Genomic DNA, 16355 nt, shown 5'->3' on the forward strand with positions numbered 1-16355 from the left:
CTATATAAAGATACTGTGTTGTAGGTTTATCGAGGGTGCAATGAGATTAAGGGCCACTATCTGAACGATAATCTTGATCATTTGATTGTCCTTTTTACCCATTGTAGTCTTTTTAATTGTATAAATTGCTTGTTTAATGTTGCTTTGGCCGTTGGCTAATGTGAATAAAGTTTATCTATCTATCTATCTATCTATCTATCTATCTATCTATCATCTATCTATCTATCTAACATGGTTTATGTGGGGCTGACTTTGAGGGGAAAATGTAGGGAGCATATTGTTGCACCCCACTCCAGTCTCCAAGATTCCAGAGGTTCCAGGCAGGTTTACCCAAGGTTTGGTTTCCTTGGAATGAGGGACATCCGAGACTGAGGTGTCTTTCTGATATAAGGTCTATTTACACATATACAGCCTGAGCCTACAGTGGAGAGGCTCACAGCATTAATACCCCTAGAAGGTCTTGCTTCCCCCATAGCCACAGCCTTGGATTCCAGCAGAAATCAAGCATGGCTCTGCCTCACAGGATTCTGCCTGCAGCCAGCTTCTAGCTCTTTCACACATTTCAAATCTGACCCTTATCCTTCTCACTAATAGCCAGGTGCCCCATACTTAGAGGGCTATTAGCTCAACAAGGAGCTAACCTGGCTAATCCAACGATCAAATCCTTGCTGGATCCAGAAATTAGAAGGGACTCAGGCATACAGCCTAACCCCTCAACCCCCACGACCCACAACATTAGGATTCTTGGGTTACAATAGCTAATACTGGCTGCCAGTCTGTTTGGGCACAATTCTGAGTGCTGACTCACCATACTTGTGCCTTCCCTCATAGTTGTGTGCAGCTGCACATGTCTTTCCAAAATGTACAGATAATAACAGCCACAACCCACACCTGCAAACACTCACATGGCCGTGTGGAGTTGAATGTACTGATTTTGGGCAGAAATGAGTTGCTTAATTTCGGTGTATTTGTGGGCCAGTGCTTTCCCCCTCTAAAAGGTGTGCATAAGAGTATCAAGGGACTTGCACAGAAAATGAATATAGATCACTGCTTGACGTTTTCCTGTGTTTTTATTATGTTGGAATCCGCTCAGAGACACTGGGAGCTGGATGGTGGACAGCCCTCTAGGCTGTTCTGGGCTTCTCTTTCCTTGTCCTCCCCTCAGAGCGTGATGGTCTTTAGGTAGCCCTGTGGAGGCAGGTGGATCAGGTGACACTTTGATTTCCTTCAGACCTTTTGCTGCATTTTGTGACCATGGTCACTTATGAGTGCTGTGTTGCCATTGTTTGGCTTTTAGCATAGAAAATTGATTGAATTGGAACAACTGAAGCAGTGGCGTAGCGTGGGTTGTCAGCACCCAGGGCAAGGCAAGTAATTTGCGCCCCCTAACCCTGAGTGAGCCAGGTAGGGGCAGAGAGCTGCGAGTGCGAGCGCACCCCCCCCCAGATGTTGCGCCCAGTGCGGCCGGCCTCCCCTGCACCCCCCACGCTACGCCACTGAACTGAAGGACTATTTGTATCCATACAAATCTACCCAGACCTTAAAATTGACCTTCAAGGGCTGCTTCTGGGCCTGCCCTCAGTACAGTGTTACCTCAGGTTAAGTACTTAATTCGTTCCGGAGGTCCGTACTTAACCTGAAACTGTTCTTAACCTGAAGCACTATTTCTGGGTTAGCAGAGTCTGTAACCTGAAGCGTATGTAACCTGAGGTATCACTGTATCAGTTAGATTGGTGGGTGCTAGAGAGCAGGACTGCCTTTATGGTGGCCCCATATTTGTGGACCTCCCTATGTTTGTCCTCATCTGCATTGGCTTTTAAATGCACTTTGAAAAGCCATTTATTTATAGCTGCTTTTAGATGAGAGATTTTGATGACTTTTATTATTTAACTACAGTATGTATTTTACACTGTGTAAACTGGTTTGAGATGAGTGTGCTGGGCTGTGAAATTTTTTTAGACTACTGTTTCAGCACTCTTGTTTTGTTGGAATGAAATGCTTTAGTTTCTATATTTTATTTAAGTATGTAATCTGCCTTTGGAGGGCTTAGCTCTGAAAAGGCGGCATATTAATATTTGAAACAAAGAAAGAATCTAGTTGCGCTTGAGTCCATGCACAGTTTGCTTGTTTGTTTAAAAAACCTCTGTAAACACCAAACTCTGCATTGTCCGCTAAACCAGAATCTTGTGAGGCTACTTTAGCAGAGGAGATGTAGCAAGTCTTGCAGATGCCACTAGCCAATCCTTGGGAAGGGCACAAGCCCTTTCGGTTGCCTTACACCGTATGGTTTCTTGTGGTGGTGAAGCAGACAGGAAAAGCAAAGGAGTGGACCATGATGATATCTGCCAGAATGCCATGCTAATTGGCAGACTCTCCTTGCGTTGGCAGATAAAGGTGGTGATAAAGAGGCTTTCAAGTTTTATTGTTCTTTGTGGAAGATTAGCATAGAGGAAGTGAGGGAATGAAGAAAATCAAGTAGGATAGAGTTGAGAAACCTTGGGCAGGGGACACATACAGACCCTCCAAGTGTCCCTATTTTCCAGGGACAGTCTCAGATTTACAGAAGCCGTCCCGGTTTCTGATTTGATCCCAGAATGTCCTGTTTTTCTTTAGGAGGTACCTATTTTCACTGGAAAAATGTTGGAACAGATGGATTTATGTGACCCCTGAACCAAGTTCAGAACATTTAGAAGGCATCTGAAGGCAGCCCTGTATAGGGAAGTTTTTAATAAAATTTTATTATGTTTTTATATATGTATGTTGGAAGCCACCCGGAGTGGCTGGTGCAAATTCAGTAAGATGGCTGGGATATAAACAATAAAATCGTTGTTGTTGTTGTTGTTGTTGTTGGATAGGATATCCCTATTTTCATCGGAGAAACGTTGGAAGGTATGCAAATTTGGCCCTCTATATCTCTTTATTCTGGTCCTTGGAACTAACCATAAGCCACACAGCCTCTTCACATTTTATATGCTTCCCCCCTCCCCTGCTCCCCATGGTACAATGTATTGCATTTATGTTTATTAATGCAAATTGCTTAGAGACATTTTAGGTAACAAGTCACTAATACATTAAATAACTAGCTAACGAAAACAGAGGTGTTTGTGTGTGTGTGTGTGGAAACTAGTGTACGAAGGTGAAATTTTCTTTTATTGGTTCACCCACTTTTGTCTCAGGCCCCCACCTACCTACCACTGGTATATGGTCCTTGGAAGGTTGTCAAGGCGGGAATGTGGCCCTTGGGCTGAAAAGAGTTTCCTGCCCATAAAGCAGAGAGAGGCTGAATAGTCCCTTTCCTTTGATAAGTTTCTTACATTATGCTAACTGCTGCGGTGGCAATATGCTTTACATTTCTGTAATATGCTTTACATTTCTGATTATAAAAGCTAAAGGCTGCATTTCATCTGGCTGAAGCCTTTTGTTGAAGCTGGACCTTTGCAGTAATTGCCACTGAGTTTAGTGGAGCTTACAGTGCATAGGATTGCAGCCATAGTAGTCTTAATAAAGTGGTTTGTACGCTATGCATGTACTGCTGCTCTTGGTGTGTGTGTGTGTGTGTGCGTGTGCATGCGCGCGCGCACACACACACACGCGCACACACACACACACACACTATATAATAACTGGACCAATCTGTGAATTTTGCTTCTCATTTTTTCTCATTCTTAAATTCAGTTCACCCCACTTCCACATCAGTTTTTTAAAAAGAAATACCTCACAAAAATTTGTATGCATTTTCCACATGCATTCCTGCTAATATACACATTTTTGCATGTAATTTTACCTTATATACTATATACATTTTTGCAAGTAATTTTCCCTAATATGCATTCCTGGTAAAGGCTCTTTACAGTGGTCACTCCTTGTGTATGGAACTACCAATCTATTGTAGTTTTAGGCAGTTAAATAATGTGCCCTTTTCAGTGGTAAGCTGGAGGAAGAAAGATCTGATTCCTACGGTGCTTTTTATTTGTAATTGTTTTGTGACTTGTTCTGTGTGTTTAAAGGATTGTGCAATATTTTGTGGATCAATTTTTTACATATTTGCCTAGTAAACCACCCTGTGGCTTGTGCAGAGGGGTGTGTGTTTGTGTGTGTCTGTGTCCAGAGTAAGTTTGCACAAAGTACTGTTTGATGCTTATCTTCTATAATATAATGCATTTTGTATGTTTTCACTAACATATAAAGGTAAAGGGACCCCTGACCATTAGGTCCGGGACCCCTGACCATTAGGTCCAGTCATGGCTGACTCTGGGGTTGTGGCGCTCATCTCGCTTTATTGGCCGAGGGAGCCGGCGTACAGCTTCCGGGTCATGTGGCCTGCATGACTAAGTCACTTCTGGTGAACCAGAGCGGCACACGGAAACGCCATTTACCTTCTCGCCAGAGTGGTACCTATTTATCTACTTGTACTTTGACGTGCTTTTGAACTGCTAGGTTGGCAGGAGCAGGGACCGAGCAACGGGAGCTCACCCCGTCGCAGGGATGCGAACCGCAGACCTTCTGATCGGCAAGTCCTAGGCTCTGGTTTAACCCACAGCGCCACCGACATCCCTTTTATATGTACACATAAAAGGCATTTTGTATGTTATTTTTATTATTTATTATATTTGTTGGATGCTTCCCCCCCCCCCGAATGACCCAGAGTGACTTACATTAAAACTAATTGAGAACAATCAATAGAAATCTAAAAACACAGCTAGATGTATAAAAGGCAAAACTTGCAGATCCCAGCTCAATGCCAAAAGTGCCAAAAAACCTGGGCAAAGAGAAGAGTCTTTCTCTGGTGCCTAAAAACAGATGAAGATGGTGTCAGGAATCCCTGTGAAAAGTAGTCTCCCTCACATCCTTGAAATAAATTATGAAGGAAGCAACTCCTGTGGCTTCAGGGTTTGATGCTGTTCCATAGTCCCAGAGAAGGACCTGTAGGGAAGGTGGCAGTTATCTTTCCTGTTCATTCTTTTTTTTCTTTTCTTTTAGAAGTATCTTCCTAGCATAGGTGGAAGAAAGGCAGGCATATGGAGTACTTCTGTCTGTAGTTTACCTTGCTTAGCAACAGGGAAGGGAGCAAAAAGGTCTGGTGGGATGAATTATTTGCGGCACTTACTTACTTTGGCAGCCAGTTTATGTATTTCTGGTTTTCTGAGAAGATGGAGGAGGTGAGAATTTAATTAGCACTGGGCTCTTAAAAACAAAGGCCTCCTGTCCCAGTCTAATTGGGCTTTCTCATCAATAAAGGGTGCAAAGCTGGAGCCAAGTGCAGTCACAACCAGCCTCAAAAAGGTACAGCGTTCATGTTCATTTGTTTTGGTGGCAGGTGTATGTGACTGCACATATATGTGCATCTTTGCAAGGAAGTGCATCAACCAGGCCTCTTTCACTAATGTATATATTTATATGCACCCTTTCTCTTTATACACTTTTTAATTTTATTTTTTTGGGGTTGGAGAACTGCGTTGTAATAGAGAAGTGTGGCTTTTGAAGGTTAGCTGTCTTGGTTCATTTATTGTTTTGGAAAATGCCAACCATTAAAATGAGAGTCGGATTTCTCCCCAACCACTAATCCGAATCCACTTTCTGTCCAACCTGTAGTAAACAGTGATTTATTGGCTTAAGATCATGACATGCCTCATTCTTTTTATTTTTAATACACAAAATTCATTACGTATTTATTACAGATTATTTACATCTGTGGCCTATACCATCCGAAGCATTCAGGCCTCTACGGTCTGTGCCTCACTGGGATCTTTTGCACGAATGTCTTGTTGAAATGGGTGTTGGGTTGTTGCAAGATTCACTTTGGTGAGACTCTTAACTTCTATTATCTTAAAAACAAACATGCAAAGCAGTTATTTGCAATCATTAAAGGTACAAAGATGGGTTTAAAAACTGTGGTTAAATGTGCTTGTGGTGCAATTGGTTTCACTTCGGTTTGTGTTTGAAGGACTAGTCTCCTTTAATATTTGCATACTGGAGGGAGAGATCCGTCTTGGCTGTGAACCAGAGGTAGATCAAAGAGGCAGGGCCTTTTCCCTTGTGCAGTTTGCTGTGAGAGAAACGCTGAATGCTTGTTCTTCCAGGTAAGGGAAGTGAAATGTAACAGGTCTTCCAAGCAGAGCTTGTTTTTGTGGGCTCATTATCAGCTGAAAAAGATTTAAGTCTGTTCCTTGACCGTATCACTTGAGAGTGCAAGTTTGGGACTCACATGATAAAGTGCTTCTCCATTCAAAGATAAAAATTTAAAATCTCTGTGCATAAGGAAGTAGTGTGTTGAGGAGAAGACCAAGGCTAGAATATTTTTTGGTCTCATTTTTACGTGTGGGGATTTTGCTATTGTTTTATTTGGCCTGGGGAAGCAATCAGTATATGAACTCCGACCTTCCATCTATGAAGTGGTGCAGTCCATAAACCACTTCACTGCCTGTGTCTTAGATGTAAGTCTCACATTGGCCTTGGCCAAGCTGGTGCCTTCCAGATGTTTCAGCCCCAGCCAGTTGGCTGTGGTTGATGGGAGATGTAGTCCCAAACAATCTAGAGGGGGGCACGTTGTCCAAGGCTGCATTACAGCTTATGCCCCCTTCCTCCCACCAATAGAAGAAGATTTAAGAAAGTCTTTCCTTTCTTTTTTGAAGAGGCTTGAATAGGAAATTTGGAAATTAAGGGGAAATGGCTGTAGCTTGATGGTGGAACACAGCTATGCATGCATGAAGCCTCCGGTTCATAGCTGTCAACTTTCAGATTTGAAAATAAGGGATCAGCAGCCTCGAAAATGGGACCACTTCATAGATTAAAATGCACCACTTCATAGATTGAAGGTCGGACGGGGGTGGCGGATTGAGGGACACGGGTGACGCTGTGGGTTAAACCACAGAGCCTAGGACTTGCCGATCAGAAGGTTGGCAGTTCGAATCCCCGCGACAGGGTGAGCTCCCGTTGCTCAGTCCCTGCTCCTGCCAACCTAGCAGTTGAAAGCACGAAGTGCAAGTAGATATATAGGAGCCTAGGGCTTGCCAATCAGAAGGTTGGCGGTTCGAATCTCCGCGACGGGGTGAGCTCCCGTTGCTCGGTCCCTGCTCCTGCCAACCTAGCAGTTCGAAAGCACGTCAAGTGCAAGTAGATAAATAGGTACCGCTCTGGCGGGAAGGTAGACAGCGTTTCCGTGCACTGCTCTGGTTCACCAGAAGCGGCTTAGTCATGCTGGCCACATGATCCAGAAGCTGTATGCCGGCTCTCTCGGCCAATAAAGCGAGATGAGTGCTGCAACCCCAGAGTCGGCCACGACTGGACCTAATGGTCAGGGGTCCGTTTACCTTTACCTTTAGCCTCGAAAATAAGGGATCAGCAGTCTCACCTGTCCCGGGGACAGTCTACGGGATATCTAACAATTCGGGGAAGCAGTGGGAAATGGCGCTAGAATAAGGGAATTTCCCGCCAAAAAAGGGAAGGTCGACAGCTATGCTCAGGTTCAATCCCTGGCATATCCAAGTAAGACTGGGAAAGACCTCATTTCTGAAACCCTGGGAAGCTGCTGCCAGCCTTATGCTCTTCTATCCCCTGTCTTGTAATTAGAGCCACAAAAAGCAATTAGCCTGAAAAAAATTCTACTAGCCTGCTGAGACTGGCAGAGGAGGGACAGAGAGATCCGTCCCACTTGCAACAAACAGCCTGCTGTGTTTGTCATGGTTCCCTCTGAGCACCCTGATTCAGAGAGGAGTGGGAGGTACTTGAAGACAACAACTTGGAATGGGAAGGAGGGGGAGGGGTTGAGACGGCGCAGCAGAGACCTCTTAACGAATTTCTCCCTCTGTCCCTGGAAATGCATGGAAAGAAATCTTTAATAAGAATTATTATTATTATTTAAAAAAAAGGTGGGAGATGGGGATAAGAGGGGGAATAAGGATTGTGAGGGTTCAGTGGTAGAACACACACTTTGCAGTTCCACCACTGCAGTTCTAGTTTAAAACCCCGGCACCTTCAGGCTAGGCTGTTAGAGAGACCCCGGACTAAAATGCTGGAGACCCATTGTCAGTCAGTGTAGGCCATACTGAACTAGGTCACTGAGCTTCAGTAGGTGGGTTGTGGACACCCTATTGTAGTGTTTCTCTTTTTTTAAAAAAATAATTTTTATTCATTTTCCAAACAATTTTATACAGTCAACACATTATTTAACACTCATTCTTCAGTTTTCGACTTCCCTCAGTTTCTCTGTCAATCTTTCGTAAAATTTCTATTTGTTAACGCATTTCTAAACATAATATTGCCTTTTAGAACTCCTTTTCCTCTTACTCTCTTTTTTGCAATATTTCTTACTAACTCACAGAGTCTCTTCAAAACCAACAAGCGTTGTCTGTACATCACATATGTTTTTTAGATATTCTGTAAATCTCCCCCGGTCCTCGATAAACTTTTGGTCTTTCTGATATGGGATCTTCCCAGTCAATTTATCCAATTCTGCATATTCAGTCAATTTCCTTCTCCATTCTTCCACTGTTGGAATTTCTTCCTGCTTCCATCTTTGGGCCAGAAGTATCCTTGCAGCAGTCACTGCGTATTGAAACAGTTTACAGTCTCTCTTATTAATTTTGTTTCCTACCATTTCTAATAGGAAGGAAGGCCTCTGGTTTTTTCACAAACGTATATTTTAACATCTTTTTCAATTCATTGTATATCATTTCCCAGAAGCCTTTCACCCTTTTACACTCCCACCACATATGATAGAAAGTACCTTCTTTTTCATTACATTTCCAACACTTATTGCATGTTTTGTACATTTTAGCCAGTTTAACTGGGGTTATATACCATCTGTAAACCATTTTCATTACATTTTCTTTCAGTGTAGTACATGCCGTAAATTTTAACCTTTCATTCCATAATTTCATCCAGTCATCATATTGTATATTATAACCAAAATCTCTTGCCCAATGTATCATTACTGATTTTACCTCTTCATCTTTTGTATGCCACTCCAGCAACATTTTATACATTTTGGACAGATTTTTATACTCATTATTCAATACCTCCATTTTACAATCTTTTTTAAACATTTCATTAATCTGATAGTAATGTAACCAGTCATAAACAGATTCTTTCACCTCTTCATAAGTTTTCATTTTCCATTACCCCCCCTCTCCTATTACCAATTCTCCATATGTTATCCACCTCCCCTCATACACGCTCATCACTTCTAATGGCGAAATCCAGTGGGGGAGTCTAGGTTCCAACAAATTTTTGTACCTCTCCCACACCTCTATCAATGATCTTCGAAAGATGTGGTTTTCGAAACCTTTGTGATTTCCCCCCCCTTTTCATACCATAGATATGCATGCCAACCAAATCTGTTATCAAATCCTTCTAAATCTAACAGCTCTCCATTCTCTAATTTAATCCATTCCTTTATCCAACAGAGGCATGATGCTTCGTAATATAATTTCAAGTCTGGCAGGGCGAAGCCACCTCTTTCTTTCGCATCTGTTAATAACTTAAACTGAATCCTTGGCTTCTTGCCCTGCCAGATATATCTTGAAATTATTTTTTGCCATTCTTTAAAAATTGATGCCCCCTTGATTATCGGCAATGATTGGAAAAGGAATAACATCTTTTATTCATTTTTATCGTAGATATTCTCCCCCAAAAGGACAGTTTCTCAGACTTTGGCCCCCAGCTGTTGTTGGACTACAACTCCCATCCCTAGCTAGCAGGACCAGTGGTCGGGGATGATGGGAGTTGTAGTCCAACAACGGCTGGGGACTCAGGTTTGAGAAACACTGTGGTCATAGTTGAATTCTAAGGTGGGTTGTTGCAGCAGCACATTTCCACCATATAAATATATGGTCGAACAAACAAACAAACAAGAAAGTTGTCCCTCAGTGCATGTTTGGGTTAAAGGGCATGGCTGAAGACTGCTCAGCTAGGTGGATTCATGGTAAGTAGAAGGCAGCTTCCTATGTTCCTGTATGGCCTTCCGTGCATATGTGACATGAGGAATGTCTACTTCCCAACAGTTACTTATTTTCTTGGTGGAGAAGAGTATCTGCACACAGCTGCAAAGTGGGACATGAGCATAGTGAGTCATTGACCCTCACCAGAGCAAGTGAATGAATCCCGGAAGCTTCCTGCACTGTTGGTTGTGCAGTAGACCTGAAGGATGGGAAGTGGCTTCCGCAAAAACCAAAGCAGAGATGACAGGGTTATGAAACTAGTTGGAAGAGCAGGCTTCATCCCTGAGCCAGCTGGTTGCAGGTGTGGGTCTGTCGAACTGGCATGCCTCTGCATGGGAGTGCCCCGACACTGTACTGTTGGAGGGTTGCCTAAGCTTAATGTTGCTGTTGGTGTATGTACGTTTTGTATATGTGTGTTTGTGCAGCGCTTTTTGTGATAGTACTCTCAGTTATGGAGCACTGTTACCTTTTTTTACTGCCTGTGGCAGACATTTTGTCTGGCACCCAAGGCACATTTATCAAGATCTGAATACCTGGTATGTGTGTTTGTATATGTGTGTATATGTGTTGTTGTTGTTGTTGTATCAAGATCTGAATACCTGGTATGTGTGTTTGTATATGTGTGTATATGTGTTGTTGTTGTTGTTGTTGTTGTTGTTGTTGTTGTTGTTGTACCCCTGCCCATCTGGCTGGGTTTCCCCAGCCACTCTGGGTGGCTTCCAGCACATTAAAAATGGTAAAATATTAGACATTGAAAATTTCCCAATACAGATGTCTTCGAAAAGCTCACTCAACCACTTTGATCTGCAGAAGTGTCACTTGTACAGGTACCACATAATGCTCATTCCCAGTGCTATTTTTCTAGAAAAAGAGGTGCTGGAATTCACCATGAACACCTCCCTTGTTCAGGAGTTGCACCCACCTGGGAGGTGCCGGAGTTCTGGTGAGTTCCAGCTAGGAAAAAATGCTTGCTCACTCCACATTTGTAAGCCATTGATATTTTAGTGTGGTAGCACCCACACTTTGAAACTCCCTGCTTATTGCCTTCTCCTTCATTATTTTTTAAGCCTGTTAAAACACATTTCTGCTTAGACAACACTACCCAGATGGGTGGAATGTCAACATGCAATGTAAACTTATAATTGACTTAATTATTTTTGAATGCTTTGATTTTTTGTAAACTGCTTTGAGGTTTTATTACAATTAAGTGGTATATAAGTATTGGGAAATAAATTATCTCTCTCTCTCTCTCGCTCTATAAATAATTTATTTATTTCCCAATACTTTCACAGACACAGACAAACACACACACACACACACACACACACACACAGAGTATAATGCATTTATGTTTTTAAATACATTGTAAACCACTTAGACACCTTTGGGCAACAAGTGACTACCAAGCATAGCTGTCAACTTTCCCCCTTTTTTAAGGGAAATTCCCTTATTCCGAATAGGATTCCTCGCAAGCAAAGGGAAAAGTTGACAGCTATGCTACCAAGTCAAATAAATAGTGTTCTGGGTTTGCAGGGGACAAGGATCCCTTAAAATTCCTGGGTGCGAGTTTCTGCCCATATTTTCTGAAATTAGTAAATATGGGGTTTGAAGTCAAGCCAGCTTCCTCAGGAGCTAGGCTTCTCTGGCTTGACTTCCTTAGAGGGGAGATAGCAGAGTCATTATCCTGCCAAAAGGTGAGGCATTCAGCATCAGACAAGAAAGGGGGAGGCTGCCAGAATTAGTACAGGGGCAAGATGTCATCACAGTAAAAAAAAAAGAAAGAAAAAAGTGATTTTTGCAGGAGACTTTTTAAATGAGGTTGCGAGGGATGCTGGAAGCGGAAGGGGAAGAGTTGTTTTCTGCAAAGGCTGTTGGGAAGAAGCAGCCGGAAGTGGGCAGAACTCCATGCATGCTGGCTGGGAGAGACTCTTCTGAGAGGCTGGGGGCCGTGGCTGGCTGCTGTTTTGGACCCAAGCTAGTTGAAGCCACGAGAGGAGCAACAAGAGACACTCTTGGGGTGTCATGTTCTATGCCCCCTCTGTGGAAGGCTTTAGGTGTCAATGTGTGTGAACAAACCACATTTCTAAGACACAGCAAATTCCACTGTGCCTTTATTTTGCAGTGGAAACACAACCCTCGGTGAGTGCTTGGAATCCCTGGAATCTTGCTTCCATTTGACAGAGATTAGGGGTGGCGTGTAGCAGTAGCAACAACAAAACACAGTTTGCCAATTTGCACAGAATGTGTGGAATAACCTCTTTCCAATTTCCCTCTTTATTTCCCCCCTCCCCTGTTCCATACTTCAAGAAAAATCTGAGTAATTCCTGGGTGTTGCATTTGCAGAAATGGGAAATCATTCATTTTTTTTTGCTCCTACTTTCCATATGGCTGGGGCTCTGTTTGAAAGCAAAAGTACCCCTGGTTGTCTGCTACTTCCTCCCATATCCTAAGTCTTTCAGCAAAACAGGTTAAGGTGTCTTGATAAAGGGAAGCAGACTTTCTCTCTCTTCTTCCCTCTAATGCCTTTTAAATATCTGATGAAATGTTCCGGAACTCAAAAGCTTGCACTCAACAGTTTCATAACATTATGATTGAGCTAATATGAATTGGAAATTTGTGTTTTTTTCTTGTAGGCCATCAATGGCCTTCTCTAACTTACATAAATGTGTCAGTTCAAAATCTTCAGATCCTTTAATTTGTGTAATATCCACATGGAAGTATTTAGCCACACGGACTGATGTACAGTGAAGGTTAGGGACCACAGCTCAAAGGGAAATGAATTGCAACCCAGTAGCTGAGCACATATGTTTGTATGCAGAAGGTTCAGCCCCTGGAATCTCTTTCCCAGCATACCCTCTTGGGTTTTAATCTCAGCAGAGAGGGCCCTCTTAAGAGCTGCACCACTCAGAAATTTGGGGGTGGCCAACATGCACTTTGTTACCCTGTACGTCTACACTTGAAATAGATCTTTTATAGGGCATATTCTAATTGTGATTTTAAGTTGTCTTAATTCTTTTTTTGTTGTTGCTCTAACCTGTGAAGAGACCCCTCTTCACCTCACAAAGGTATCAACTGTTAAACCATCGTGAGAAATGTATCTCTGTGGGTGGAATAGGGGTTCCCTAATATTCTCAGCACCCTTAACAAGCTACAGTTTCCAGGATCCTTTGTGGGGGATGAAACCATGACTGCTTAAAATATATGATCCTGCTTTAAATGTATAGTACAGATGTGAGTGCTCTCTCTCTCTCTCAGGGGTCATTGTGAGGCTAAAAATGCCGTTCTGAGCTCCTTGGAGGAAGGGCGATAAATGAAAGTCTATAAATAATTCACTGTCCCCTCTTGCCCTTCTTTCTTTCCCAGGTGGCTAACCTGCCTCCTTCGTTTTTAGTGCTGAAGCCAGATTGCTTTAACTAAAGATGGAAACACTGGAGTCGGAACTGACTTGCCCAATTTGTTTGGAATTGTTTGAAGACCCCCTCCTTCTGCCGTGCGCTCATAGCCTCTGTTCCAGCTGTGCCCACCGCATCCTGGTCTCCAACTGCTCTGCCGGAGAGCCTCTTGAGCCCATCACCGCCTTCCAGTGCCCCACCTGCCGCTATGTCATCTCCCTCAACCATCGGGGCCTGGAGGGCCTCAAGCGCAATGTGACCTTGCAGAACATCATCGACCGCTTCCAGAAGGCCTCCCTGAGCGGGCCAAATTCCCCCAGCGAGAACTGTCGTGAGCGGCCATACCGCCACAGCCCAACCATGTCAGCGGGCGACAGGATAGCCTGCCAGTTCTGTGAGCAGGACCCTCCGCGCGACGCTGTCAAGACCTGCATCACCTGCGAGGTGTCCTACTGCGACCGCTGCCTGCGGGCCACGCACCCCAACAAGAAGCCGTTCACCAGCCACCGCTTGGTGGAGCCTGTGCCGGACGCCCACTTCCGTGGGCTGACTTGCCTTGAGCATGAGAACGAGAAGGTGAACATGTACTGTGTGGCTGATGACCAGCTCATCTGTGCCTTATGCAAACTGGTGGGGCGGCACCGGGATCACCAGGTGGCATCCCTGAGTGACCGGTTTGAGAAGCTCAAGGTAAGAAGGGGCAGGGTGGGGTTTGGGGCACTGATTGAGGCAGCTGCAGCAGCTGTGTGTGTTGTGTGGTTTGTGTCTGTTTTGCTCCTTCCTGTATGTTTATAAGTAAGCATTCATTGCAAAAACCACACGCCCCAAAGTGACATATGGAGAACGTGCTCTGAGCTGCTGTTTCACCGCAGTTGCATCCCTCACCCACTGTGTCATCTCTTAACTCACTTTTCAGTATCTTTTGCATCAAAACACTAGGAGGCTGTTGTAAATTGACTCAGGCTGTTTACTCAACTAGCCCAGTTGTATCCATTGACTGGCAGTGGCTGGCTGTCCAGGGTCTTGAGAAAAGATCGTTTCCATCATCTGCTACTGGATGCTTCTGAAATGGGGATTCCCATAGTTCTGCCACAAAGCTATGGTCTCTTCCTATGAGCCGCGCTCCCTCCACAACAGAAGAAGCACTCAAATTGGTTTTGTGGTGGAGCAATGAATACAACACAACCCCCCGTTTTCCTTGCCACACCAATCTGGTCATGTGAATTGGCTTTGGTACTAACCACGTAACTGGAAGCAAGGTTTTCCTGTGTGAAACGAAGCAGACTGTTTCAATAGGTGTTGGCTTCCATTATTAGGTTGCAGTGGCAGACGTTGCCTGAAGCTGCAGGGCCTGGATGGAGACAGGCAGGCAGGCAAGCAAGTGGGATGGATGCATGGTTTGTCAGGGGCTTGTTTAACTGAGATGAATCTGTACTATTTGTGGGTGTGGGAATCTTGGTTAGCACTGCATGTTGGCTGTGTGAAAGGCCTTATTAAAGGTTTGTGATGGTATTCCCCTTTATGAGTTATACAGAACCATAAGACTAAGGGTTCTGAGCTTAGTCATCTCCCTCATGCTGATCTTCACACCCAGCCTTAAGCCCCTTTTTCTTTGTGAGATCAAACCGCAAAACACAAGAGTAAGCCTCCAGGCACTTAAAAGTCAGCATGTAGTAGTGACTACAAGAGTGGGAAGCAGCAAAAATATTTGGACTTTAGAAAGGGTTGAAGTGGGGCCTGCAGTGGTGGAGCACAGCTGTTCAGAGTTCCACCAGACCAGCTATGCCTTTCTCTAGGATTTTGCATTTCACTCCCCTCTTCCCCCCAGTTTTCTGGTGTTTTTTCTGCCCTCCAGCAGTTAATCAGTCACCCATTTTGTGGGTGGTGAGACTTGAATTGGATTGAGGTTTTTTAAAGTGTGTGTGTGTGTTTTTGTACATCTGGAAACCTTAGTGTTCTCCACAGCCTGTAGCTACCCCCTTTTGTGTGTGGATAGATAAGGACCAGCACTTAGGGATTTGAGTTCACTATGGGTATATAGCCCGTGTGAGTGTGAGGTATCTTTGGCCCTACAAGTGTTGCTGCACTATAACTCCCATCATTCCAACTAGATGTAGCCTGGAATTTAACACCCAGATATTTAAAAAAAGGGTACTGTTCAATCACATGTTCGTCTAAAGACCATCTAAAAGTGTGGTGAGCTCTAGTGAACACCACAATTTTTGTTTTGTCATAGTTTATCTTTAGTGAGTTATGGGAACAGTAGGCTGCGATCCCCTCCAACATGCTGCGTAAGCCTCTTCGGGTGAGTGAAGTGCCATTAAAGCCATGTCATCGGCATATAACAATATATTCAGACGTTTACCTTCGAGGGCTGGAGCCGATGACTTGTACTTTGCCATGTACTGGACAATGTCGTTTATATAAAAGTTAAAAAGAAATGGGGCTAGCAGGCATCCCTGTTTGACCCCTTTCCCCAATGGCAGTGGGTCCGTAAGAGTTCCCGATGGCCCAGTTCTGATTTTAACTGTAGTATCTGTGTGTAACTCTCTGAGAATTTTTAAAAGTTGTCTATCAATGTCCGTTTCATATAATTTTTTTCCATAGTCTATCTCTACAGATTGAGTCAAAGGCAGATGTCAAGTCTACGAAGGCCACAAAGAGTCTGCTCTTATACGCTTTTGAATATTTAGCTACCAGGGTCTGTAGTACCATACAGTGACCTATCGTATTGTGGCCCTTTCTAAATCCTGCCTGTTCCTGGTTGAACAGGTTAGTGTGGTCCGCCTAGTCTACCAGCTTGTTTAATAAGTACCGGGTATAAAGTTTGTATGCGATGTCCAGAAGGCTTACAGGGCGGTAGTTTGCTGGATCTTGAATATCTCCCTTCTTGTAGATGGGGGCTACCACACTTAGTTTCCAGTTTGCTGGAATTTTACATGTGTTGTTTATTGCCGTAAAAAGTTTGGCCAAAAAGATGGCCCACCATTGGGCATTTGATTTAAATACCTCAGGGGGGATCATA

At 43.8% G+C, this 16355-nt stretch overlaps 1 protein-coding gene across 1 annotated transcript in view; it reads left to right on the forward strand.

The window, feature by feature from the left end:
- Positions 1-16355, forward strand: part of MID2 (midline 2) — a 198628-nt gene that overhangs the window by 39961 nt on the left and 142312 nt on the right. The window contains exon 2 of the mRNA XM_081848037.1: positions 13302-14020. Coding sequence (XP_081704163.1) covers positions 13358-14020 — 663 coding nt within the window. The 5' untranslated portion in view covers positions 13302-13357. The remainder of the gene's footprint in view (positions 1-13301; positions 14021-16355) is intronic.

This window comes from Podarcis erhardii (assembly GCF_964252035.2).
Source record: "Podarcis erhardii genome assembly, chromosome: Z".
Classification (NCBI taxonomy): Eukaryota; Metazoa; Chordata; class Lepidosauria; order Squamata; family Lacertidae; genus Podarcis; species Podarcis erhardii.